Source organism: Ascaphus truei, chromosome 5, assembly GCF_040206685.1.
Source record: "Ascaphus truei isolate aAscTru1 chromosome 5, aAscTru1.hap1, whole genome shotgun sequence".
In the NCBI taxonomy this organism is placed as follows: domain Eukaryota; kingdom Metazoa; phylum Chordata; class Amphibia; order Anura; family Ascaphidae; genus Ascaphus; species Ascaphus truei.
This window is the reverse complement of record NC_134487.1, coordinates 273341701-273367937: the sequence shown is the minus strand read 5'-3', so window position 1 is coordinate 273367937 and position 26237 is coordinate 273341701. Positions and strand designations below refer to the sequence as shown.

General features: G+C 44.2%; 1 protein-coding gene across 4 annotated transcripts in view; it reads right to left on the bottom strand.

Annotated features, from left to right (window-relative positions):
- The window catches only part of TCOF1 (treacle ribosome biogenesis factor 1), a 48432-nt gene that overhangs the window by 1072 nt on the left and 21123 nt on the right, over window positions 1-26237 (bottom strand). For all 4 annotated transcript variants that reach the window (XM_075602081.1, XM_075602084.1, XM_075602082.1 and 1 more), the window contains 11 exons: window positions 25620-25817; window positions 24423-24620; window positions 23142-23339; window positions 21844-22050; window positions 21583-21705; window positions 20814-20877; window positions 19834-19928; window positions 18367-18541; window positions 16549-17079; window positions 5939-6060; window positions 5239-5285 (listed from right to left, as the gene is read on the bottom strand). In XM_075602081.1, the coding sequence (XP_075458196.1) occupies window positions 5256-5285; window positions 5939-6060; window positions 16549-17079; window positions 18367-18541; window positions 19834-19928; window positions 20814-20877; window positions 21583-21705; window positions 21844-22050; window positions 23142-23339; window positions 24423-24620; window positions 25620-25817 (1941 nt within the window). In that variant the 3' untranslated portion in view covers window positions 5239-5255. The remainder of the gene's footprint in view (window positions 1-5238; window positions 5286-5938; window positions 6061-16548; window positions 17080-18366; window positions 18542-19833; window positions 19929-20813; window positions 20878-21582; window positions 21706-21843; window positions 22051-23141; window positions 23340-24422; window positions 24621-25619; window positions 25818-26237) is intronic.

Sequence of the window (26237 nt, the reverse complement as noted above, 5' to 3'; positions counted from 1 at the left end):
GCATACTTGGGACATACCCAAGCAGTACTGAACTAAGGGAGGGGAAAGAATAACGGAGTCACACAAAAAAGGTGTAGCTGAAAATATTTATTAAAGTTACTACAGCTTGTAGCACCTTAAGCAAAAGCTTGCGCCAGCAGGCGCCTGTTTAATAAAAGGTACTAAATAATGACCAGACAGTAGCCCTGCACAACTCGGCAGGTGAGGCTCGAGCTCTAGATGCTCAGGATGCAACAATTGCCCTGGTAGAATGGGCCGAGAGTCGCACTTAAAAGGTCTGGTCGTAAGCATTCTTAAATGCCCAATTTGATCCATCGTGCAATTATTACTGTCGTAGCTGGCGATCCCTTTCCTGGTACCCTCCAGGAGGACAAAACAACCTGCCCGACTTCCTGAAATCGGCAACCCTATCCATGTAGTACCCCAGACAGCAAACATCATCCAAATTCAAGTCTACCTTTGGAGAGGTCAGATATGGACAAAATAAGGGGATATTGTAACTTTTTTTTTTTTTTTTTTAAAGATAGAACAAATACAATTGCTTTTGGGAGAAAATTAGACTGGTCTCGGCACCATTTTATCGTGATATAGGACTAAAAAATTCCAGACCCATTTAAGGGAATATTAAAATACTCAATGGGTGATATTCATAATCTACTCCATACTCGTGGCACCAATCCATAAGAGAATCATATGCCATGGTATACTTTTGAAGTTGAATACTTTCTGGCAGCCATTTAAGATTGTGATAACAGACCCGGAGCCCTGTTCCTGAGCAATTGCCACTCAAATCTCCAGGCCTGTAGGGCACAATTTTGAGGATTGAGATGTTTAATTGGCCGCCCGACTCACTTTTCCATGTTTATGGCATGGGATCCACGATTTTCTTGGCCAGTTGGGCCGAACTAGGGGTACTTCTGTTAGGTCTTTTTGAGCACCCTCGGAATGAGTGGAATAGGAGGAAACAAGTATGAGAGATGGAAGGTCCAAGCAAACATGAGCGCATCCCTACGTGCTGCTTGCTGATGGGAATTTATGGAGCAAAAATCAGGACCTTTTCGGTTAAGATTTGTCGCCATCAGATCTGCCTGGACGCCCCCATTTAGCTTATCTTTAGAAAGACATCTGTTTTGAATTCCCATTCTCCTGGAATCCGTCGACGACTGAGGAATACTTAAAAGGCCAGTTATGTTTATGGCTTCGAAGTCGGCTCTGTCAAAATGGAACTAGTTCACCTCTCGCTTGTATATTATGTGGGAATCGTCGGCGTCCCCTCTTGTAAATGGGGGCTCCGCCTGGCTGAACAACCGTATCAACGAGGGTGCGGAGATCCACAGTTGTTCCTCGGTTCTTGAATACAAATGGCATGCTGGCCAAATATAAGTCTTTAAATAGAACATAAAGTGCAATACAGCGCACGGAGCCAATAAAAAGTAAGGCAGCAACCACAGAGGCTATATTAAAAATATAAGACAATAGGGTATTTGTACAGTAGAGCCCTCACAGGCCCACTTTTCATGTTTCGCACCAAAACATGGCCCTCAGTCAGAGGAAATGGATCTAGGTAGGGTCTTCCCATTTAAATAGTAAAGCGCTCTTAAAAAGTTACGTTATCTTAAAAGTAAATAGCATACATTAACCAACTATGTATAATTATAAGAAAGAGCTTCTGTGATGTAAACATCATAGTTGATATCCGTAATAGTTTTTGCAATGCAAGAGCTCCAGATCTATTACTTACTTGCTGAGAAAAATGTATAAAGTTTAAGACTTCACTTTCAGGAGGGTCTCTGTTAACCATTTGCAAGCTTTCTGCCACTTTCCATAATGACTTCTTGTTCATCCTTATCTGCACAAGTATGCCATTGCAGACCTGTTGTCCGATTTTACCTTCAGGCAAAGGCCTTGGAAAAGACTTGAGCTTTTTCTGACTTGTAGTTCCAAAACATGGCAACTGGTTTGTCCATATACACTGAACACCCCAACCAGCGCTGCTTGCATCTGTGGATAAAAACACCCAATGGGGATCCAGAAGAGGCCAGCCTTCTAATAGGTTGTTTCTGTCAGGATCCGTCATCCGCGACGTGTTCGGCGCACTCGACACACCCCAACCTGTGATCGGGTCCCCCGCTCCGCCCGTCGTCCAGGATGCTACTCTTCCCTCTCCTGGGACCAGCCGTCATGCTAGGCGCGCGGAGGTTAATACCACTCTCTCCGGTCCCGCTTCCAGACTCCAACCACACAGCAATGTCATCGCGCGCACGAGCCGCGTCATCTTTCCGCTTGTGGGATTCTTCTCACACCTGTCTTCTGCACCTCATCTACCAATCACGGTCCACCTCACTGACGCACCTCCTCCAGCTTCTTACCCAATTGGTTCTGGTGTCCTATATATGCTCAGCCGGGCTACCCTTGCCTCCACAGTCTTGTCGTGTACTCTGGTTCTAGTTCCTCTATTCCTGACCTTGGCTTCTCTTCCGGACTCCGCACTTCTAAACTCCTGACCCCGGCTACCAACAACGACCCGCAACTCTCCAACCCCAACCTCAGCAAGTATCACTGACCATCCAGACCTCTCCAACCCCGACCCGGCTACCTTGACCTATCTACACTCCAGACGCGCCCAAGCAGCGGTGGGTTGGTGTTGTCCATCTATCCCCACCGCGGCCTCGCGGTCACGCCTTGTTTGTGGTGAGCACTCCGTTACAGTTTCTTCTCAGTCACCACTTCAACTGATCCCAGGTTTGTAAAGAGACTGTAGCTGGTCCAAAGGATCCTTGTTCCACTGGTCTAGGAAATGTAACTGAAGAGCCTTCATATGGATCCCTGCTTACTTTATTACTTCTAAAGTGGCCGCCGTCTTTGCGAGAACGCTCATACAAGCTCTTGCTGTCGCCATAGGACTTGCTCTCCTTTCTTCCACAAGCCTAATATCTAAAACTTTTTGCAACTGCAGATTAACTTTTCTTTTGGTTGTATCGAACATAACACCGAGGAATTTCAATGACCAAGTTGACTCTAGATGGCTTTTCCTTTGTTCATTAACCAAACGTGACTATTTTAAAAGATTGAGACTATTCTGAGTATAGTCTTGCTTTGAGATTTTATAAGAATGTCGTTGAGATATGGAAACATCTGGATGCCCAGCTTTCTCAACGTTGTAATTAGGGTAACAACTTTCACGAAAGAGTTGGAGCTATGGTCAAAGGGGAAGAGCTGCGTTCTGTAAATGAAGAGACGCGACTGACAATGAGGTACTTCTGATGCAACTTGGAGATTGGAATGTGCACAGAAGCATCTTAGAACCAGTGACACCAGCAAGTCTCTCCTGTGGTTCTACAGCCTGTATCACGGATCACAAAGATTCCACCTCTCAACTTTAAGGTGTTCAAACTTTTGATCCAGGACTGGCCTGAAACCCTCTTTGGACTTTTTCACTAAAAACCATGTTGAAGTAAATGCTTTGCTTTCTTTGAGCTCCGGGAACCTCCACAATCACTCGATTTAATTTGTGGTCGCGGATCTCCTCCATAGCCTTTGATTCCTTGGAACTTTTGAGACACAGAAAATATTCTTCTTTGGAAAAAGCTTTGAATTCGAGATGGTAACCATCATGTATTAAAAGTATTATAAAAGCATTGTGAAGGGGGAGGAAAAAAAAATAATAAAACACTTTTTTAATTTAACGCTTTGCTTACCTGCTACACCTGGGCAGAATAAAAAACTGCAGCACCCGGAAATTTCTTCACCACGCATGGCTTGAAACGCCTACGCACTTCATATGTGGCTGGGCAGACTGAGAACAGCACACGCTGCTCAATGCTGCCAAGACGGGGGGGAAGGGGGCGAAGCTTGCACCGCTACGTGTAGTGCCTCTGCGGGGAGCCCCGATCTCAGAGTGGAACCCCGAATTGTCACACATGGGGTTGAAGTGGAAAAGAAACAGTCCCCTGGAATAAACCTCACAAAAACTATGAAGGCAGTCAGGTAAGCAAGCACACCTACCCGCGGGGTAGGACAGAAAGACTGCCTGCAGGAAGGGGGAGCAATTTATAGCAGGTACCTGCAGGAAGTTATCAGTTCTCTCGTGTCCCGAGGTGGTGCATAACCCAAGTGTGCCCACTGCCATGGAATGTACAGGAAATAAGATTAAAAAAAAGAAAAAATTATAAGTAGTTAAAATATTTAGCATCTTTGAAGCTTATTCTAACAAGCAGTTCCATGGAGTGCGGGGAAAGAATGGCTGCACATTTAATGACACTCCACACAGCTCCAGTATCTGCTCCACGGCCTTCAGAGCAGATACTGTAGCTGTGTGGAGTGTCATCTATCCATATGACCCAGGGTGGTCTAAATGTCTGCCACAAAGACACTTATGTAAGTGTAAAACTTTGTGTTTTTAATATTAAAAGCAGTATTATACTATTTTTCTTTTTCTTTTATGTATGTGGATTTCCCTTCCTTTCGTATGGAACATTATTGGTGTTGATCCGGAGTATGCATCTGAATAAGAAAGTTGGTAACTTATAACAACCACAACGCTCATATATCACGTGGAATACGTGAGTGCGAATTTGATAGAATCTTCAACATTTGATCATATTGTTGTTTGACATTATTGCACTATTTTGGTGTCTTCATTTCCTCTCTTCTATGTCCTGATGAGATTTGCGCACCTGTTTTCTTCATCGATTGCTGGTTGGATTTGGTCCGAGTCCTGTATCGGGAGCTGCACTCTTTAAGGACAGTATATTAATTGTCTATTGCTAAATTTTGTTTAAAGTGGTGTTATTTGCGCTTAATTTTTTTGTATCACAAACTGAATATATGTAGACAAAGGCAATTTATTAATGTTTTATAAATAAAATAGATTTCACAATTTTGATTATACTAAAAGTGTGTTTTTGTCTCTCAGGTGACCGTTATTAGTGTACAAGGTCTTACATTAAAATACAATATTGCTATTTAACAAATTAACATTAAATAACTATTTAGGTAAAGATCCATTTACTGGAGGTTCTCTGGTCCCCTCAGCAGGCAGGCTGTATAAGGTCCTTCACCGATCCCCATAGATTTCAATTAAATCTAAATGCGAGGTATACTTTTCTACCTAGGCAATCAAGAAATAATGATCACGAGGCCTGGAAATGGGTATGTTACCAAGGTGTTCAGTGTATGGTGAAGCATAACGTTTTGGGGAAACCTCCCTTACGGAGAAACTCTAGCAAACAGTCATACCTCTCATCACGAGGTTCTCAGTCTGCGCTCCCAGCCTTTATCTTCTTCTGGAAATTAAAGAAAACATTATTTTAGACATCTTCTGTGCAGAGGTTAATTCCCTACATGGAAGTCTCAGAAACGGAGTCATTTATGCCAACAAAACACTCAGGGCTGCCACCCTTTGTTACTGATTGTCACCCATCTCAGCAAGTGCTTTTAACCCCCTCCAATGCTGGATGCACTAACCACACACTGTTAATCAGATCAATGCTGCACTGGTGTCTTCAGCATTGGTGGGAAGATAAAGGAGGCGTAGGTAATGTCAGCCTGCAGACCTCCTACTGGACAGGAAAACACAGGTGATGCATATGATGCATCTGTACATCATTCACTTAATTTTTTTTTCAGGCCTATTTTGGCCTGAAACATCACCCAGTTTTTATTCTGTGTCTATGATGTATTGAATAAAATCTATTTTTATATTTTTCCAAACTCTGAGTGCTGTGAACTGTCTATCATCGTATTATCTTGATGAGGAGAACCTGGATCATCCAGCGGGAACCCCCTTTACAGTCCCTGTTAATTTCTTTGGATTACAGGAGTCCGTTCATCACAAGTTGTTTTGTATAATAATTATATAGATATACACATATGCTCAGATTTATGATAACAGCACCTGGTTAAATGATTTTAATAATTAAAGCAAGTGACTGGGCACCTTCTTCTTGGGTTTGGAGAGGCCGATTGCTGGATCATTTTGTCCCTCAATTCCCCCGGATAAGGGATGGGCGGTCTTGTCCCTCTTCTCCTTTTTCTTGTCTTTTTTTAAAGCTTTCTTTTCTGATGGTAAAAAAAGACAGAGCCCATGGTAGCTTCTGCAGTAGATAAAGTGGATATCTCAAAAAGCATCTAATGTTGTAAGTATGGAAGTGTGCAGGAGACTATAATTGCCACAAAGCGCGACTGTATTAGGTTCAAATAAAATAAAAACAATACAAGTGCGCAACTATAATGGACCAACAATTGTGAAAAATAATATTGGTGAAATATCCACTAAATACCCAAGTGAATAAAGATAACTATGTTACCAATTAAGTATAAGGAGCGTCTGCTGCTGTAATGAGGGTGGTCCAAGACCCTGAATCTAGACAAAACAAAACAAAAAACAGCGCACAACGCTCATCGTGAAATATGAATGAACAATTTATATTTTAAAAATAATTCAAGGTTCTGTGTACATCAGAAAAAAGTAAATCGAGCATTTAACTGTGACAATGACAGTTGTTACCACTCAGACACCATGACACATGGGAAAGCTGCGACGGATCGCTCGATTCCAGGATTCTGTAGTCAGCCTGCCGTGCTCTCATCTGCGGCGCTGTATAGGCAGAGGGTCCCTCAGTATCGTCCACACCGTCAGAATGAGTGAGTCTGGTCATCACTGCCGCCGGCGTTTAGTGTGTTGCCGCGAGGGATAGAGCAGACGCTGTCCTGTGAGATTGCTAATACATCAGCTACTCCTGATATAAACGGAGCTCTGGACTCACTCATTCTGACGGTGTGGACGATACTGAGGGACCCTCTGCCTATACAGCGCCGCAGATGAGAGCACGGCAGGCTGACTACAGAATCCTGGAATCGAGCGATCCGTCGCAGCTTTCCCATGTGTCATGGTGTCTGAGTGGTAACAACTGTCATTGTCACAGTTAAATGCTCGATTTACTTTTTTCTGATGTACGCAGAACATTGAATTATTTTTAAATTATAAATTGTTCATTCATATTTCACGATGAGCGTTGTGCGCTGTGTTTTTTATTAGGTTCAAATAACCTGCAAATAAAATGCATAACAAAAAAAAAAAAAGTTAAGGAGAATTATAGATCGAATCAAAATTAGCTAAAATCAATTTCTCCCCAACAATGCTTCTCTCGCTGGATGTCGAGCAGCCATTCGGCAGGGTGGACTGGAGATCTTTTCACGAACCTACAAGCTTTTGGTCTTAAAGGAAATGTTAATTGTATTAAATTATTATATAGGTCCCACACCTTTATTAGAAATGTAGGCCAGGTATCTGAGCAGGTTACCATTCAAAATGGGACCAGACAGGGTTGCCCCCTCTCCACTTCTTTTTTACATCAAAATTGAGCCTTTGGCCAGATTGATCCGTAGCAACCCAGACATCTCCAGAGTTCAGATTGAAGATACGGACTATAAATTACATTTGTTTGCAGACGATATCATGCCAACTCTTACCAACCCGCACGTATTCCTTCCCACCCTTTATAAAGTTCTAGATCATTTTGAACAAAGTCTCAGGTTCCAAGATGAACACGAGTAAGTCAGAGGCACTTAACATTAACCTCTCTCCTGAATCAGTAAGAATGTAATCTCAATATCACATGGTTAAAGAACACTATCTATGAATCAAACTAACCAATTCATACTCTACTCAGCTAACTTTCCATGTATGTATCAATCAATTTACAAAAGCCTTGCATCATGGTCACGCTATTCAATATAATGATAGGTAGAATATATATGCATTGAAAATGACTCTGCTCCCGAAAATGTTATAGCTTCCTGATCCCCATTAGAACTAAAGATTTAGCTACACACAGAGAGAACTCCCGCACTGCTACAATGTGAACCGTGTTTGAGGTGCTTACTAGGTAAGGGATAAGGTGCACAGGAGAAAAAGAAACCTAATATACCAGCACTCTATCAAACTGAATGTATAGTGACATAATTAAAATAATTTTATTAATAAACAATGAATAAAAAAATGGGCTTTAAAATCAGAGAATGTGTTAAACAGCACGTGACTGTAATCATTGGTAACTTAACCAAGGGTAGTTAAGTGATGTATACATATGGAGATCCTTTATGGATATTCAGGATCTGTGGCTATATATATATATAGCCTCCTTGATTTTGGAAATAGGTCCATAGAGTAACCACCATAAACTAAATGTCCATCCACATATAAAAGTATATCTCAGAGCTAGTATGTGCTCTGAATCTGTGGTGACATAGAAGTAGTGAGAGGTAATAACTATGCCAGTCACAGCAATTGCTGTGTGTATCCACCTATAACTGCAGTATGCTTACATACCCACATACAGAGCTGCTTGTCCTAGAACTGGAGAAGGCACTTCGTGATTGCACTCCCTAGAGCCCTCAATGTTCAAAGTCTAGGGTGTCTGTAGGGGTTAATGCACACACCCATAGAGGGTACTAGGAGCTGTGTTAATAATGAGAGAGAGTCTCCATAGAGTCCTAGGCATCTGATAGTGTATAGCCTCTGTGCAGGATAAAAGCTGCAGTATATATTGACACTCGGTGGGCATATAACATAGGTACAAGATAACCCAAATGTCCACCTAGTCAGTAGGTTTAGGCAGGCGGTGTACTATAGAAGCACTGCTGAGTGGCTCATCCATGAAGTATCACGGCAGGATCAATAAACCTGTCGACAGCTCTGTTCATGCTCCTTACCCAGCCGGTATGTAACAGCTGTTTGAAGCAGAGCCCCGACGGAGGCAGATGTCAGGTGGTCAGGTTTACTCAGAGCCCACACGAGCAGGTAAGTAAAAATTTTAAACATTCAGGCAGGTAGCACAGTGATATCTGGCCATGCTTCGCCCCCTACATCAGCGCTGATCATGAGTATATCAGCGCTGATGTGCTCGAGGGCAAGCCTAACTTGTAAGGTAGATTCAGAACGGACCTATGTTAAACAAGATCCTACTGTGTGCTAATAACACAGAGGAACAGAGTATATAGACAGCAGCCCCCTACGTGCCCTGAAGAAGCGTTCATTCGTGAAACGCGCGTCGGCCACTTACCTACTCCTGACACGCGGGAAGCCCTTTCACTTGAATGCAGCATTGACTGATATGTTCCTAGCTGCGATACTGCTGGCGCCCCGTGTGCTGTTTATATACTCTGTTCCTCTGTGTTATTAGCACACAGTAGGATCTTGTTTAACATAGGCCCGGTCTGAATCTACCTTACAAGTTAGGCTTGCCCTCGAGCACATCAGCGCTGATATACTCATGATCAGCGCTGATGTAGGGGGCGAAGCATGGCCAGATATCACTGTGCTACCTGCCTGAATGTTTAAAATTTTTACTTACCTGCTCGTGTGGGCTCTGAGTAAACCTGACCACCTGACATCTGCCTCCGTCGGGGCTCTGCTTCAAACAGCTGTTACATACCGGCTGGGTAAGGAGCATGAACAGAGCTGTCGACAGGTTTATTGATCCTGCCGTGATACTTCATGGATGAGCCACTCAGCAGTGCTTCTATAGTACACCGCCTGCCTAAACCTACTGACTAGGTGGACATTTGGGTTATCTTGCACCTATGTTATATGCCCACCGAGTGTCAATATATACTGCAGCTTTTATCCTGCACAGAGGCTATACACTATCAGATGCCTAGGACTCTATGGAGACTCTCTCTCATTATTAACACAGCTCCTAGTACCCTCTATGGGTGTGTGCATTAACCCCTACAGACACCCTAGACTTTGAACATTGAGGGCTCTAGGGAGTGCAATCACTAAGTGCCTTCTCCAGTTCTAGGAAAAGCAGCTCTGTATGTGGGTATGTAAGCATACTACAGTTATAGGTGGATACACACAGCAATTGCTGTGACTGGCATAGTTATTACCTCTCACTACTTCTATGTCACCACAGATTCAGAGCACATACTAGCTCTGAGATATACTTTTATATGTGGATGGACATTTAGTTTATGGTGGTTACTCTACGGACCTATTTCCAAAATCAAGGAGGCTATATATATATATATATAGCCACAGATCCTGAATATCCATAAAGGATCTCCATATGTATGTATGTATGTATGTATGTATGTCTTTATTTGTATAGCGCCATAAAATGTACATAGCGCTTCACAGTAGTAATACATGTCATATAAATAGCAAATATAAATAACACATCATGGGAATAAGTGCTTCAGACACACTGTAAAAGTAACATTAAGGAAGGAGTCCCTGCTCCGAGGAGCTTACAATCTAATTGGTAGGTAGGGAGAACGTACAGAGACAGTAGGAGGGAATACTAGTAAGTGCGTCTGCAGGAGGCCAAGCTTTGTGTCATGTGTCCATGATTATCCAGTGCTACTCATATGCTTCTTTAAGCAGATGTGTCTTAAGGTGGGTCTTAAAGGTGGATAGCGAGGGGGCTAGTCGGGTATTGAGGGGAAGAGCATTCCAGAGGTGTGGGGCAGAAAGTGAGAAAGGTTTAAGGCGGGAGAGAGCTTTAGATACAAAGGGGGTAGAAAGAAGACATCCTTGAGAAGAACGCAAGAGTCGTGATGGTGCATAGCGAGAAATTAGGGCTGAGATGTAATGAGGGGCAGAAGAATGTAAAGCTTTAAAAGTGAGCAGTAGAATTGAGTGTGAGATACGCGATTTAATCGGAAGCCAGGAGAGTGATTTCAGCAGGGGAGACGCTGAGACAGATTTAGGAAAGAGTAGAGTGATTCTGGCAGCAGTGTTTAGGATAGATTGTAGGGGAGACAGGTGAGAGGTAGGAAGGCCGGACAGCAGGAGGTTGCAGTAATCGAGACGTGAGAGAATGAGGGCCTGAGTCAGAGTTTTAGCAGTTGAGTAACAGAGGAAAGGGCGTATCTTTGTGATATTGCGGAGGAAAAAGCGACAAGTTTTAGAAACGTTTTGAATATGAGAGGAGAATGAGAGAGAGGAATCAAGTGTGACCCCTAGGCAGCGTGCTTGGGCTACTGGGTGAATGATCGTATTTCCAATAGCAATGTGGAAGGATGTAGTAGGGCCAGGTTTGGGAGGTAGTATAAGGAGCTCTGTTTTTGCCATGTTAAGTTTCAGTCGGCAGATGGCCATCCAGGATGATATTCCAGAGAGGCATTCAGAAACTTTGGTCTGTATAGCAGGTGTAAGGTCAGGGGTTGAAAGGTAAATTTGTGTGTCGTCAGCATAGAGGTGATATTTAAACCCAAAAGATGTGATTAGGTCACCTAGAGAGAGTGTGTAGAGAGAAAAGAGAAGGGGTCCCAGGACAGAGCCCTGGGGTACCCCCACAGAGAGATCAATAGAGGAGGAGGAGGTGTTAGCAAAAGAGACACTGAAGGTACGATGGGAGAGGTAAGAGGAGATCCAGGATAAAGCTTTGTTCCGAATACCAAGAGTATGGAGAATGTGAAGGAGAAGAGGGTGGTCCACGGTGTCGAATGCTGCAGAGAGGTCGAGTAATATGAGCAGAGTGTAATGACCTCTGTCTTTGGCAGCGTGGAGGTCGTCAGTTATTTTAGTGAGGGCTGTTTCAGTAGAGTGAGCAGTGCGGAAGCCAGATTGTAGAGGGTCTAGTACAGAATAGGTGTTGAGAAAGTGTAGCAATCGAGAGAATACAAGACGTTCAAGGAGTTTGGAGGCAAAAGGCAGGAGGGAGACAGGTCGATAGTTAGAAGGACAGGTAGGGTCAAGCTTGCTGTTTTTGAGTAATGGTATAACGGTTGCATGCTTGAAGGATGAAGGAAAGGTACCAGAGTAGAGGGAAGAGTTAAAGATCTGTGTGAGCATAGGGATTATAGAAGGAGCAAGAGGTTTTAGGAGATGGGAGGGAATGGGGTCAAGTGGGCAAGTGGTAGAGGGCGAAGAGGAGATCAGCAGTGATACATCCTCCTCCGAGATAGCAGAAAAAGAGTCAAGAAAGACAGGAGGAGAGTTGGGAAGCATTGTGGGATGGGAGGAGGCAACAGATGGGATGTTCTGCCGTATATGGACTCCACCTTTTTCTTAAAAAAGTCAGCAAAGTCCTGAGGTGAGATGGATGAAGAAGAGGAGGCAGCTGAGGGTGGTCTGAGTAGAGAGTCAAAGACAGAAAAGAGACGGCGTGGGTTAGACTTGTGTGTGTTGATTAGTGATGAAAAGTAGGTTTGTTTAGCCTGAAAGAGGGCAGAGTTGAAACAGGATAGCATAAATTTGTAGTGAATGAAGTCTGCGAGCGTATGAGATTTCCTCCAGAGGCGTTCAGAGGAACGAGTGGAGGAACGCAGCATGCGTGTGTGGGAGTTTAGCCAGGGTCTGGGGTTAGAAGGGCGAGGACGGCAGAGAGAAAGTGGGGCATGAAGATCAAGAGAGGAAGATAAGGCAGAGTTGTAGTTCCTGACCAGGTTGTCAGGGTCTGAAGTGGAACTGAGAGAGGAGAGGGAGGAGCGTAAAGTGGAATCAAGAGCTGGTAGGTTAATAGAGTGCAGGTTTCTGCAAAAACGAGAGCGAGATGGAGATGGAGATAAGCGAGAGAGAGAAAATGAGATGAGGTGATGGTCAGAGAGAGGAAAAGGGGAAATGGAGAAGTCGGAGAGAGAGAAGTTTTTAGTGAAAACCAGGTCTAAGTAGTGGCCATCCTTGTGGGTGCTGGCTGCAGTCCACTGTTGAAGGCCAAAAGAAGAGGTTAGAGAAAGAAAGCGGGAAGCCCAAGGGAGAGAGGGGTCATCAATGTGGCAATTGAAGTCCCCAAGGAGAAGAACAGGGGAGTCTGAGGAGAGAAAGAAAGAGAGCCAGGATTCAAAGTGAGAGAGAAAGGCAGAAGGGGGATGAGTAGAGGAAGGTGGGCGATAGATGACCGCCACATGGACCGGGAGAGGAGAGAAGATCTGGACTGTGTGAGCCTCGAAGGAGGGAAAAGCAAGAGAGGGGGGAATAGAAACTGTTCTGTAACGGCAGAGAGAGGAGAGCAGGAGCCCCACGCCTCCACCCCTGCCATCAGGGCGTGGAGTGTGGGAGAAGGAAAGGCCACCGTAGGAGAGGGCAGCTTCCAGAGCAGAGTCAGACTGAGTGAGCCAGGTCTCAGTTATAGCAAAGAGAAGCAGGGAGTGAGAGAGAAAGAAGTCATGCACAGAGAGGAACTTGTTAGAGAGGGAGCGAGCATTCCAAAGGGCACAGGAGAAAGGGAGAGAGGAGGGAGGGTGGCAGGGGATGGGTATGAGGTTAGAGGGGTTGACACCAGAAGGAGTAGAAGTTGCATGTGGAAGGCGAGGACGAGAGCAAGTAGAAATAAGGCAGGGACCAGGATTGGGAGAGATATCCCCAGAAGCAAGGAGGAGAAGCATGGACAGAAAGAGAATGTGTGAGGATGATTTGTAGGGGTGTGTTTTAGTGCAGGCGGCATAACTGTGTGGTGACAGAGGGCGCAGGTAAGAGAGGAGTTCATGTGAACTGAGAAGTGGTGAAGTAAGGAGAGATGGCGAAATATGAATAGAGTTAGAGACATGAGGCTGGTGGAAGGAAGTGCATAATTTGAAAATAAGTGAGGTTACAGTAAATATAAAAAGTAAAGGTGGCACCACAGCAATAGTAATGTGTTGAGATGTGCAGAGTGGGATGATAACCTCCTTTCCAGCGTAGTTCAAATGCAGGAATCAGAAGCAGTAGAGTGTGTCCACTTTTTCCACTTCTTTTTGAACTTCCTTTTTTAAACTTCCACTACTTGAAAGATTTCTACTTAAGAGCAAAGGCTGCTAGCAGCAATGGCTGTTGTAAGTTTACTTATATACATGTAGAAAGTCACCTGGTTGGTACAACAAACTTAATTAGCACATGTGAGCGTAGTTAAACCAAATTGTTTTTCAAAGGTGGGTGTTGTCTTGCACAAGTGTGAAAGATGAATTACATTAAGGCAATAGGGGGATGATTTCTACACAGACAATTTGAGATGTTTTACCTAAATTGAAGTAAAATTAGCTAAATAGACAGCAGGGTATGAGGATTGCAGGACACACAGACAATTTGAGATGTTTTACCTAAATTGAAGTAAAATTAGCTAAATAGACAGCAGGGTATGAGGATTGCAGGACACACAGACAATTTGAGATGTATACATCACTTATCTACCCTTGGTTAAGTTACCAATGATTACAGTCACGTGCTGTTTAACACATTCTCTGATTTTAAAGCCCATTTTTTTATTCATTGTTTATTAATAAAATTATTTTAATTATGTCACTATACATTCAGTTTGATAGAGTGCTGTATATTAGGTTTCTTTTTCTCCTGTGAACTAAAGATTTACAGAAGAGTATGTTCTGCTTTGTATGGAAGGGGAAAGAAACCTAGAACAGAAAGGTTCTGATATGTCCTCGCGCAGGGGGTGGCCTTCCAGTCTCCTGCTTGCAAACCTACATGCCTTGCACCACCAAGTTAGATGAGTCAAAATAGAAAACTCCTAACATCCCTCCATGGCTCTATAAAAAGGCAAGACTACATACAAGTAGAACCTTGCCAACAATTCCCAACTCCCTGAAAATGTGGGATAGGGTGGGTGTTGAGAAGTCTCCTTAGCTCTCACACAGGCATGCTACCTATCTGCAGAAACCCTAGTCCCGTCCCCCCCTGGTTGCAATGGGGGACCAGTTCATCTGGTGGACTGAAATGGACTGTCTAGGGCTCAAACTTTAACGACAAATTCTAAAGTCAGCTCATTTGCAAACCTAGAGACTAAATAGATACCAGATTCAGGGTTTCTCAGATATGTCCAGATCAGACAATACCTACTAAATAGAACTCAGAGGCCCATGCAACAAAGCAAAAACAGTTCATCACACTTCTCTATATATTCTCCCCAATACGGTAGGTTGTGAACGTTTGCATATTAGACAATGGTAGGTGGATATTGGTGAGCCGTTGGGGTGGTCCATATCTAGGATTTCATTAAATACATTGTTGCTGAAACAGTAGTTACAAACTTCTATATAGATGGTACTTGACTGGCCCAACTACACAAATTCCACAGGCAGACTTTTCCTTTGTGTTTCTGGGGATGTGGCCAGAAAGGTACTTTTTACCAAATTTGGTGGCAATGTCCAGTAATTAAACAGCTATGGTCCGAGGGATTCACAGTCAACGAAACACTAGGTACAACGCTGAACCCCTTTGCCACGGGAGGCACTTCTCAATAGAAGGCCCCCTAGGACTAATGGCAGGCAGAGGAAAATGAACCATATTTTTTTGGCAACAAGGTGCACCAGTGCCAATTGCAAAATGGAAAGGGCAGGTCCCCAATCTCCCTACAGTCATTAATAAGATGTGGTACAGTATATCATGAGTCTTGAGAAACTTGCAGCCTGGGCCAATTACTTCTCGGATACATTTATGGGGACTTGAGACATGAAATGGGGGCATTAGTCTTGACAGGTCCACCATGTCATTGCAATGGGAGCTAAAACCATGATCGTAACAACCTACCCGTTAGTACCTGCGATCCGAGGTCCATAAACATACAATTTGTAATGTATACGTGTGTAATGTTGACTATTTCTATCTAAATGAGTCGGCATAATCCCCCCTCACCATCCTACCCTTTCCCTCCAGTTATTTGGAACTATGTATTATGTAATGTCTTTCACCCAAAAGTACCCCGTTCTCTTTTGTACACCATTAAACTTTCTCAAAAAAATTAAAAAAATTATGAAAGATAGAGCACAGCTCAACCCCCTTATAACGCTGTGCTTGGGGTCCAAAGAATCACATCGCGTTATAAGCGGATCGCGTTAGAAATAATGTACACTTGTATGCATTGTACAATAAAGTATTTAAGACACCAATAATCGTGTTGTAAAGTATTCATAAATACGAAAATTGGGAGCCACGCTTACATCACGTTATAAGCGGATCCGCGTTGTAACGGATTGCGTTGTAGTTACCACCGGCCAAACTAGGTTTTAGACACACAGATGAAAGCACCCAAGTTGTATATGAATAGGACGCCCAACCCCCCCACCAATATTGTATTTTATTTATGCTTTGCCATTGAGCTTTGATAAAACATGTCTTTTAACAACCCCCTATTGCTACACAGGGTTAAAACGCTGACATTCACACAAATATTGAGCCTCCCCCTTATTCATCAGATCACTGGAACAATGGACTTAATGACGTTCTGAACAAGGAGGCAAAACTGCCACTGTGTCAATGCCTCCTTATGCAAGCCTTATCAAAAGGGACAGCAGTTACAACATGTAGTGGTACTTCTAGTTTATTCAGCCAAAAATAAAGTTTGTTAATCATCCAGGTAAGTTCTAAAACAATAAAACAAATTTCTTACTGAGAGAGGAAGGGAAGATTCGTGGCGTAAATCTGAAAAGCTATTCTACATTTCTTAGGAAACAAACACGACTTCAATTCTAACATAAGCTATTAAGCAGAGTTGGACCGATTGATGAAAGCTTGACGTTGGCAGAGACCACAATGTACTCACGAAAAGAAATCGTACTGTATATTCAGCTGCCGGCAACACGCACACCCCTGCCCCTATACCAAATACATACTTTTTTTGGTCTTCTTATCAGATTTCTCAGACTTCTTTTTGTCCTTCTTGGAGGATTTGGTCTTTGGGGACATATTTTCTACCCCCCCGGCAGCCAACTTCAGCTTCTTTTCTTTCTTAATTGCCTTCTTTGCATTCTTGGCAAGTTTCGCCTTCAATCTGGCAATGGCGTCCTCTTGGGAAAGGTTCTTCTTCTTGCTACTTTTCTTCCTCTTCACAGCAGACTGTGGGAGAAGCAGTGGAGCAGTCGTTGGTGCTGGGGACTTCACCTTGTTAATGGTTGTAACATCATCATCGTCGTCGCTCTTATCTGCTGAGTTTGGACACTCTGGCTCATAAACAGAGTAAAGTTCCAGAGCTAATTGGCCACTCTTTGGGGGTATATTATTGTTCTGCACAGGGAGAATTGGGGCAGCCGCTACGGATAATTTCACCGTTTTTTTCTTCTTCGATGCAGATTTTGTGGGCTTTTTTGTCTTTGGACTGGACCCTGCAAGAAGGGCCATCATTGTCGCCTCTTCAGAGTCAATCTCTGAAAAAGGGAGAGAGAAAATAAGATGAAGACCAAGCAGGAAACCAAGAAAATATGTTAACAGAAGAAGCAAGGGAGTGAGAAAATCATCTCCCAAAATCCACAATAATCCAAGTTGCAAAACAGTATATCGTATTGGCAAAACACATTACAAAATAGTCAAAATTTATAACTACAAAAAGTTTTCCATGTATATATTAAAATGATAAATGATCCCTTACCGAATTTGAAAAAGGAACAGGCTGACACCCTGGAAAGGGGAGTCCGGGATGAAGCTCTTTAGAGAGACTTTGTTGCCACTTGGATTTCTGTAGTTCGCCGTTTCATGGATGAGTTTCTCACTCTCTTCTATATAATGCAAAACTGCTATTTGGGATTTTTGTCTATTTAATTTTTTCCCTTTTTAACTCCATAGGGACAGATGCATCAGTAACATATTAGTTAATGGTTTAGCATTTGTTAGCAGCCATACAAAGTGATCAATTGCTGATCGCCGCTTAGCAAGCCGAGTCTTTGTTTGATCATCCCCTCTTACTTTTTTTTATTTTTTTTTAAAGGATGGTAATTAGAGGATTCAATGGATATCTTGGGAAAGCCCAGAGTTGAAAATAGCATGGTTCAGCTCTGGGACCTCCTCACTCCCCCGGGATACTGGCCAGTGTTTAATCCTCTTCATGGGAAACTATATGACATTAAAGCTGCAGTCAAACCAATTTAAAAAAAAAAATATATCAGTTCTGTACTATGAGAAATACTTGTAGCATTTTTTTAAACCACTCTAAATGACATTGTCAAAGTATTATAATGTAACAAGTATGCTTTGTTTCTATAGCAACTATTTACAAAGTCACATCCCCTTCCTCTTCTGAAAGAGGTGCTGCACACCCATTTTTAAGCCCTGCCCTCTCTCTAGCAGTGCACCAATGGCATCTAGTGACTGCCTGGTCACATGATCTTACACACACACACGACACCCACAAAGACACACCCACAAGGACGGAGACACACAGACAGACAGAAACACAGACACACACAGACAGACAGACAGACAGACAGACAGACAGACAGACAGACAGACACACAGACAGACAGAGACACACACAGACAGAGAATAAAAATATTACTGGTCACACATTGTGAATTCACATTTGACTAATAACATGCAGCAAAGTAGTGAGGTTGTTGTGGGTTGTTGTGATGACATCCTTGGCAGTAATGCTGTATCATTTTACTTAGCACCAAGTTCTCTTCCCATTAGCAATACTGCACCCCGTATCAAACACTCACCTGCCACAGTCACAGGCTGCGTTTTAGTGCTGGAGTCTCTTTTCTTTTTCTTTGCCCTCACTGCGCTGCCCAGTGCTGAAGTCTGTTCGTCTTTAGTCTTCTTGTCTCTCTTGCGTTTCCGTGAGGAGGGCATTGAAGGCAGGGAGGGCGCGGCGACTGGCTGCTTGAGGGGCAGCTGAAAAGCGGCAAGGGTACAAAGGAAAGCAACAGCACATTACCACCACCCACTGCCCGTTTACATGGCAATAATAACATATAACGTCTCCATCATGCTTCATACACATCGCATTCTTTGGCCATCCAATAAGATCATATTCTGAGCGGTCGTCAATGCGCAGTGCCTATCGATTTAGCGCCAACCGCCATTGACTTGGAAAGCAATTAGCACCAGATCGGGCGCAATATCCGGCATACCGATTGGAGGACTCCCAGCCTCCATTGGGAAAAGCGGGAAGATTGACCATTAATTTAGTCAAAAGACTGAAATGAGGATTGGTAAATAAAAAGAAATGACTAAGAAAAGGAAGTGATCTGACTGCTACTTTTGTTTTTTTCTTACTCAGCACAAATTTGTGCTGTTCCTCACTAGCGCTAAAAAAAATTTGGGAAACCCCGTCCAGGACTCACTCTGGGACTAGCAGAGCAATACTCTATATCAGAGCTCTTCAACCAGCTCTCCAAAGGGGCCAGGTCAGTAAACATTTAGTACTGTAGAAGGGCCACAAGCTTAATGTAATTGTAGATACATTTAAAAACTTAAACATATTTCAACATTTTGCCAGCAGTTAAAACATTTATAATTTGTACCATATTTATTTACATTAAACTTACAAGGGCGTGTATGTGAAAAACTGCACTTCGCTGCCCGAGCAATTAGTATGAAATTAGGAGGAGCAGAGTGGGAGGGTCACACCAAGGCCCATCGCAGCTTGAGACCTTATCCCAGCTGAAGACCCCTGCCCCGTAGGCATCTCTCTAAGGGCATTAGCAAGTTGGTCATTCATGACATTTGCAATGTCAGAAATTGCAGCACCATGTCAAATATACTCCATGCTTGTTGCAGTCTAACTTTGTACACCTGGTTATAGGATTTGGAGAAGAAAATACAGGTGACATCGATTTGATGCAGTTTAATGTACTCGGTGTGGAGACGGGTATATGTATTAACAGCAGATTATGGAGCATATAGGCCACACTATAAAAAGTGTTTGATACTTCAAATCATCCTCATCTGCAGCACGTGACAAACACGGAGCAAGAGGACTGGAAAATATGATAAGAATTCTGTTATAATATTTTGGAATAGGAACATTCCAGGTGCAACACCGGTTTTAGCTCACAGGGCCTTTATCAGGGAATATGTATTATACAACAGATTGGATCTAGTGTGAACGCACAGTGATCTCTCCCCCCCCCCCCCCCCCAAAAAAAAAACCAAACGGGTGCTGTGGGTGAGTGAATCAATACCTGAGAATTCTCCAGCTCACTCTCGCTTGTGTCCTCCGATGAGCTGTCAGCATTGGCTACTATGGAGAGGGCAGCTAGTTTATTCTGTGCTGCTCCTGTAGAGGTAGAGAAAGACACTGCAATACTGTACTTAAAGCTTCCTGGTCTATGTGAAGCTTTACACACAGAGGTTAACGGAGGCATAGTGCTTCTATGTAGCAGGGAGTGGGGTGAACAAGCTTTGCTGTCAGCGCTCCCTTTTCTATACCCATTTAATTGGACACGCAGTACACACCTCATTAAAGTGAAAAGGCCCTGCACTAAAATTACACACCTCGTTAAGTGCTTTGGCTTGTACCCCAGTTGCATAGGTCATTAAATGAGCATGTGTACAACTCCACTTATTAGATCTGAGGCTCGCCTGTAGGCGATGTAAGGAGACCAAACAATGCTGATGTGTTATGCACATCTGGGTAGCTGGCAAGCCAACACACAGAGCTTATTATACCCCTAAGAGGCAGGACCGCTCTGTTATTACAGCCTACGGCATCAAATGCAACAAGGGACTAAAACAGGATGACAAATAGAAATACCACATTTTTGATGGGTAACCTGAATGCTCCCCATACGTACACAAAAGTTACAGGGGCACAAAGTTAAAAGCTCCTCTAATGCACTGCCCACTTGAGTGGTACAGACCGAAAAAGGCCGGTTTCACCACTCTTGCCCGTCTCAGAATGTATTGAGAATAGGCACAGTGACCCATTCCCGAATACAAGCCGACTGGCCCAAGTCTCCGTATACTCGCCAACAAAGAAAACGGAAAGCTAATTGGATATAACAAGGGTGCAAAAGCCTTAAACAAAAAAATATCCCTCTTAAAAAGCTACATTAATCAAAGTGTAGGGTAAGAGAAAAGGAAATCTGCCGATACATACAAAACAGTGCATATGATCTCGTACGAACGGCGATTACCAGCACTTTGTTGTGGAGTTACCTACCAGCACCAGTTTTGCGTACAGGGGTCTGACTGGATGCGAGCTTCCCAGCAGCAGGGCTGACATCCTGTAGGACAAGAGACAACAGTTGAGTAATTTGTCTCCTACTCATCTATGGAGAGGTCAGGGGTGGACTCAATAGGTTCCACACATCTGTCAGTGTTCGTAGCTTAGTTCATGCCAGTGGTTTCCAACCTTTTTTTTGGGTAACGGTGTCTCACCACCAACAAACAAGAACATGGCTGCAGAAGACCCCCTAGCATTCAGCAACAGGTAAAATCGAGGTGACCAGACAAGGATAAATACTTGAAAATATAGCATTACGCTAGCCAATAGGAATCCTATTGGCCCGCATGATGCAAGGATTGAAATACCAGGAAGTAATTGGCGGCACCTTTCTGGTAAATCTCATTAACCAGGGGTTCCAGGGAGGCCAGGCAGGTTCCTCTAAAAGTGAAATAATGAACACCTTCAGCAGTGTAATAGAATATGTTCTTGCAGTTGTGATGGTCCTGGAGATGTGTAGGTTTGTCGCAAGTTGTAAGAAACAAATAATGGTTCTTCAAGTTTAATCACTTTTACACAAATCTTCTTCAGGCGGCAGAGCTGGAGTACAATCATACCAGTGTAAATATTATAACAGGGAGCAGTCTACATTACACAGTGCCATGAATATCAATATACACAGACATTTCAGCTGTACCTGAACTGCTAGCTCCACCTCACTGTCTGAAGAGGAGACGTCAGAGCTGCCCTCTGCCATGGGGTTTACCTGAATAGAGGCCTTGGCTGGAGCTGCCACCTTCCCCTTTATAGCATTGGATGGTGTGGCCCCCGGCCTGGTTGCCATTTTCCCTGGCTTTGTCTTGATAGGAGCTGGTGTTGGTGTCGCCAACTATGCTCCCAACGAGAAAAACAAAACAGTTTAACCTTTGTTATCCGAGCAGCCATCAATGCAGCGATTCACCGTGCACTGCTAGTACCACCGAGGACAGATAGAATAATGCCATGTCCCGTGTTTCCCCATCTATACCTGTGCTGCAGCTTCCTCCTCACTGTCTGACGAATCGCTACTCTCAGAAACATCAGCTATCGTCTTTACCACTGCGGAGGCCGCGACCTTTCCCCTTGGTGCTTTTGCCGGCGGTTTTGTGCTTGGTGCTGCTAGAATGGCATTTGGAATTAGTACAACTAACTTCCCCGGCTGCGTCTTGTTGAGAACCGGTGCCGGAGGACCTGTCTTTTGTCATGAAAAGAACATTAGAAAAAAAACACGTGATTAGTCATAGCATTGTGGGATAATATTAAGAGTATTAGAGATTTTCAGAGCAACTTGAATAAGAACCAATTCTCAGGGGTGGATTCCCTAGACTGACTAATAATGATTTGCTCTTACAGAAACGGTAGCAGTAGCGGGACTCCGCAAGACACGGGTCATGTTGGTTAGAATTACAGAACTGCTTCTGATCGTACAGCAAAAGATTCCTTTTTTACATCTACCAAGGCAGTCCCCCAAACGGATAATATATTCAGTGTTAAAAAACAGAATACAATAACTATAGATTTGTTTTTATATATAGTGCCGTCAGTGTACGCAGCACGAGTAGCGGTCTGAAAAATGACAATCTATGTTTGGTGCCTGAGGCACAGGGAGATATACTGACTTAGCCAAAGTCATAGAGAGCCAACCCCGGGAATAGAACCAGGCTACCCTGCTTCAAACTATGTGACAACACCACTGGCCTGCTCCTTCAGCCAGTCAGGTGCTGTAAGCACGCAGCCCAATTACATGGAAACTTAGAGTGCTAAATGCTTGTGGTTACATATCAACATTCAAAATACAGAAGTGTACAGAGAAGCAGAGCACGGGCAGAGAATGGGTTAATTCAGTGGATAGATTTGGGCAACTAGGCGCGGCTCAGCGAGTAGACACCGACTAAACCACAACACTGAGTTTGAAGCACGGGAACCTAGTTCAAATCCTAGGGTCAGCTCCTTGTGACCTTGGGCAAGTCACTTTACCTGCCTGTGCCTCAGGCACCCAAATCATAGTTTGTCAGCTCAGGGACTGTGCCTGTGTACCGCACGCTATACTGTAATTGTGAAGCGCTTTGAGTCCCCTTGGTAGAAAAGTGTGATATGAAATAAAGTTATCATTATTTTGTTTTGAACAAATAGTCGTCATTAGAAAAGAACATTGGACACGAGATTGAAAGGTCGCCAAGAAAAGATAACAGGTCTTCCTTTAACACTGCTGTGAGCTGGCAATGCTACTATAGCAAAATGACAGTGCCATGTAATTAGCAGCACACGTTCTGTTCCCAGCTGTACCTTAGCTGCGGGCTCCTCCTCGCTGTCTGAAGAGTCGCTGCTGTCGGAGCTGTCAGCAGCAGTTGGCTTCACCACTGCCGGGGCTGTGGCCTTGCTCTTCGCTGCTCCGATACTAGATGCTGTGGGCGTCACCGCTGGCTTGGGAGACATTTTTCCTGGTGTCGCTTTCACAGCAACTTGTGCAGCCGGCGCCGCCTTCTAACCCCCAAATCAGAACAAGGAAAGGATTAAAAACGAACCATTTAACATCTCGCGCCCTTCACCACACTGACTGGCAAATAGAGTGCTGGCCCTCCCGACAGAGAAGCAGGTGTAATACTAATAATAATAATAATACAGTCACTGGGGAACAAACACCAGGCACACACAAAGAGCAAAAGTTTAACCCAGGGGTGGCCAACTCTAGTCCTCAAGGGCCACTGACAGGTCTTCATGATATCCCTGCATCAGCACAGGTGGCTAAAGCAGTGCAGTCTTTGACTGAGCACCTGTGCTGAAACATGGATATCCTGAAATCCTGACATGTCAATGGACCACCTCAGGGTTAACCCATTCACTGGCAGAGATGTGGGTTAATTATACATTTTACAACACACATTTTACTAAGGGGCAAAAAAGGGAATAGACCAAATGAGAGTTTTTGCAAACAATTAGATTCTCTGATATAGATATATAGCTAGGGGTGTTTGAACAGTTTGTAACATGAGGATTTCCATTTTTTTGAACACATTTGTAACTTTTTCATGTAGAAAATAAAGTTGGTCTCCTCCCCGTCCTGATCTCCGCTTTGAGATGATAGGTGAAATCCGCTATAGATACAATGGTCGTGAGCCATCCAAGTGCGATTCGCACTCGTGCGGTTGAATCGGCGATACCAGTCACTCAAATGAAAGGCTGATATTGCCGACCCAAAAAGACAGTGCCAGGTAATGAGCAGCACACTTTCTGTTCCCAGCTGTACCGTAGGCCTGCATTCTAAAAAGCGCTAGCGCGTCAACAACAATGACCTGTTTCCCTATGACAGTGTATCTAGTGCAGACGCGCGTGCGCACGGCAGAGAGCGTTGGCGCAGCAGCTGTGTGGAAAGACAAAGAAAATTTGTCTTTTCGAGCAGCTACCGTGCCATGTGACATTGTGAGCCAATCAGTGAGACAGGGGAAAAATAATCTACCCTTGTGACGTCAGGGCCACGCCTCCTAGTCGCGCGTCATCGTTTGGCCTATATAGACAAAACGCTTGCGCCACGTGCAACGTCATCCACGCACTTACTATAATACAGACCTTAGCTGCGGGCTCCTCCTCGCTGTCTGAAGAGTCGCTGCTGTCGGAGCTGTCAGCAGCAGTTGGCTTCACCACTGCCGGGGCTGTGGCCTTGCTCTTCGCTGCTCCGATACTAGATGCTGTGGGCGTCACCGCTGGCTTTGGAGACACTTTTCCTGGTGTCGCTTTCACAGCAACTTGTGCAGCCGGCGCCGCCTTCTAACCCCCAAATCAGAACAAGGAAAGGAATAAAAACGTTCCATTTAACATCTCGCGCCCTTCACCACACTGACTGGCAAATAGAGTGCTGGCCCTCCCGACAGAGAAGCAGGTGTAATAATAATAATAGTAATAATACAGTCACTGGGGAACAAACACCAGGCACACCCAAAGAGCACAGTTTAACCCAGGGGTAGCCAACTCCAGTCCTCAAGGGCCACTGACACGTTAGGTTTTCAGGATATCCCTGCTTCAGCACAGGTGCTAAAGCAGTGCAGTGCAGTCTTTGACCCAGAAATGTGGGTTAATTATACATTTTACAACACACATTTTACTAAGGGGCAAAAAAGGGAATAGACCAAACGAGAGTTTTTGCAAACAATTGGATTCTCTGATATAGATATATAGCTAGGGGTGTTTTTGAACAGTTTGTAACATGAGGATTTCCATTTTTTTTTAATACATTTGTAACTTATTCATGTAGAAAATAAAGTTGGTCTCCTCCCCGTCCTGATCTCCGCTTTGAGACGATAGGCGAAATCCGCTATAGATACAATGGTCGTGAGTCATCCAAGTGCGATTCGCACTCGTGCAGTTGAATCAGCGATACCAGTCACTCAAATCAAATGCAGATATTGCAGATCCAAAAAGACAGCGCCAGGTAATGAGCAGCACACTTTCTGTTCCCAGCTGCACCATAGGCCTGTATCATAAATGCGCATGCGCGCTAGCGATTCAACGACAAATACCTGTTTCCCTATGACCATGTATCTAGTGCAGACGCGCGCACGGCAGAGAGCGTTGGCGCGGCAGCTGTGTGGAAAGACAAAGACATTTGTCTTTTCGAGCGGCTGCCGTGACACTGAGCCAGTGACGCAGGGAAAAAATACATAAATCTACCCCTGTGACATCATAGCCACGCCTGTCATCGTTTGGCCTATATAGACAAAACGCTTGCGCCACGTGCAACGTCATGCACGCCCTTACTATAATACAGACCTTAGCTGCGGGCTCCTCCTCGCTGTCTGAAGAGTCGCTGCTGTCGGAGCTGTCAGCAGCAGTTGGCTTCACCACTGCCGGGGCTGTGGCCTTGCTCTTCGCTGCTCCGATACTAGATGCTGTGGGCGTCACCGCTGGCTTTGGAGACACTTTTCCTGGTGTCGCTTTCACAGCAACTTGTGCAGCCGGCGTCACCTTCTAACCCCCAAATCAGAACAAGAAAAGGATTAAAAACGCTCCATTTAACATCTCGCGCCCTTCACCACACTGACTGGCAAATAGAGTGCTGGCCCTCCCGACAGAGAAGCAGGTGTAATAATAATAATAATACAGTCACTAGGGAATAAACACCAGGCACACACAAAGAGCACAGTTTAACCCAGGGGTAGCCAACTCCAGTCCTCAAGGGCCACTGACACGTTAAGTTTTCAGGATATCCCTGCCTCAGCACAGGTGGCTAAAGTAATGCAGTCTGACTGAGCCACCTGTGCTGAAGCAGGGATATCCTGAAATCCTGACCTGTCAGTGGCCTTTGAGGACTGGAGTGGCCCACCTCTGGGTTAACCCATTCACTGGCAGAAATGCGGATCAATATACATTTTATAAACACACACATTT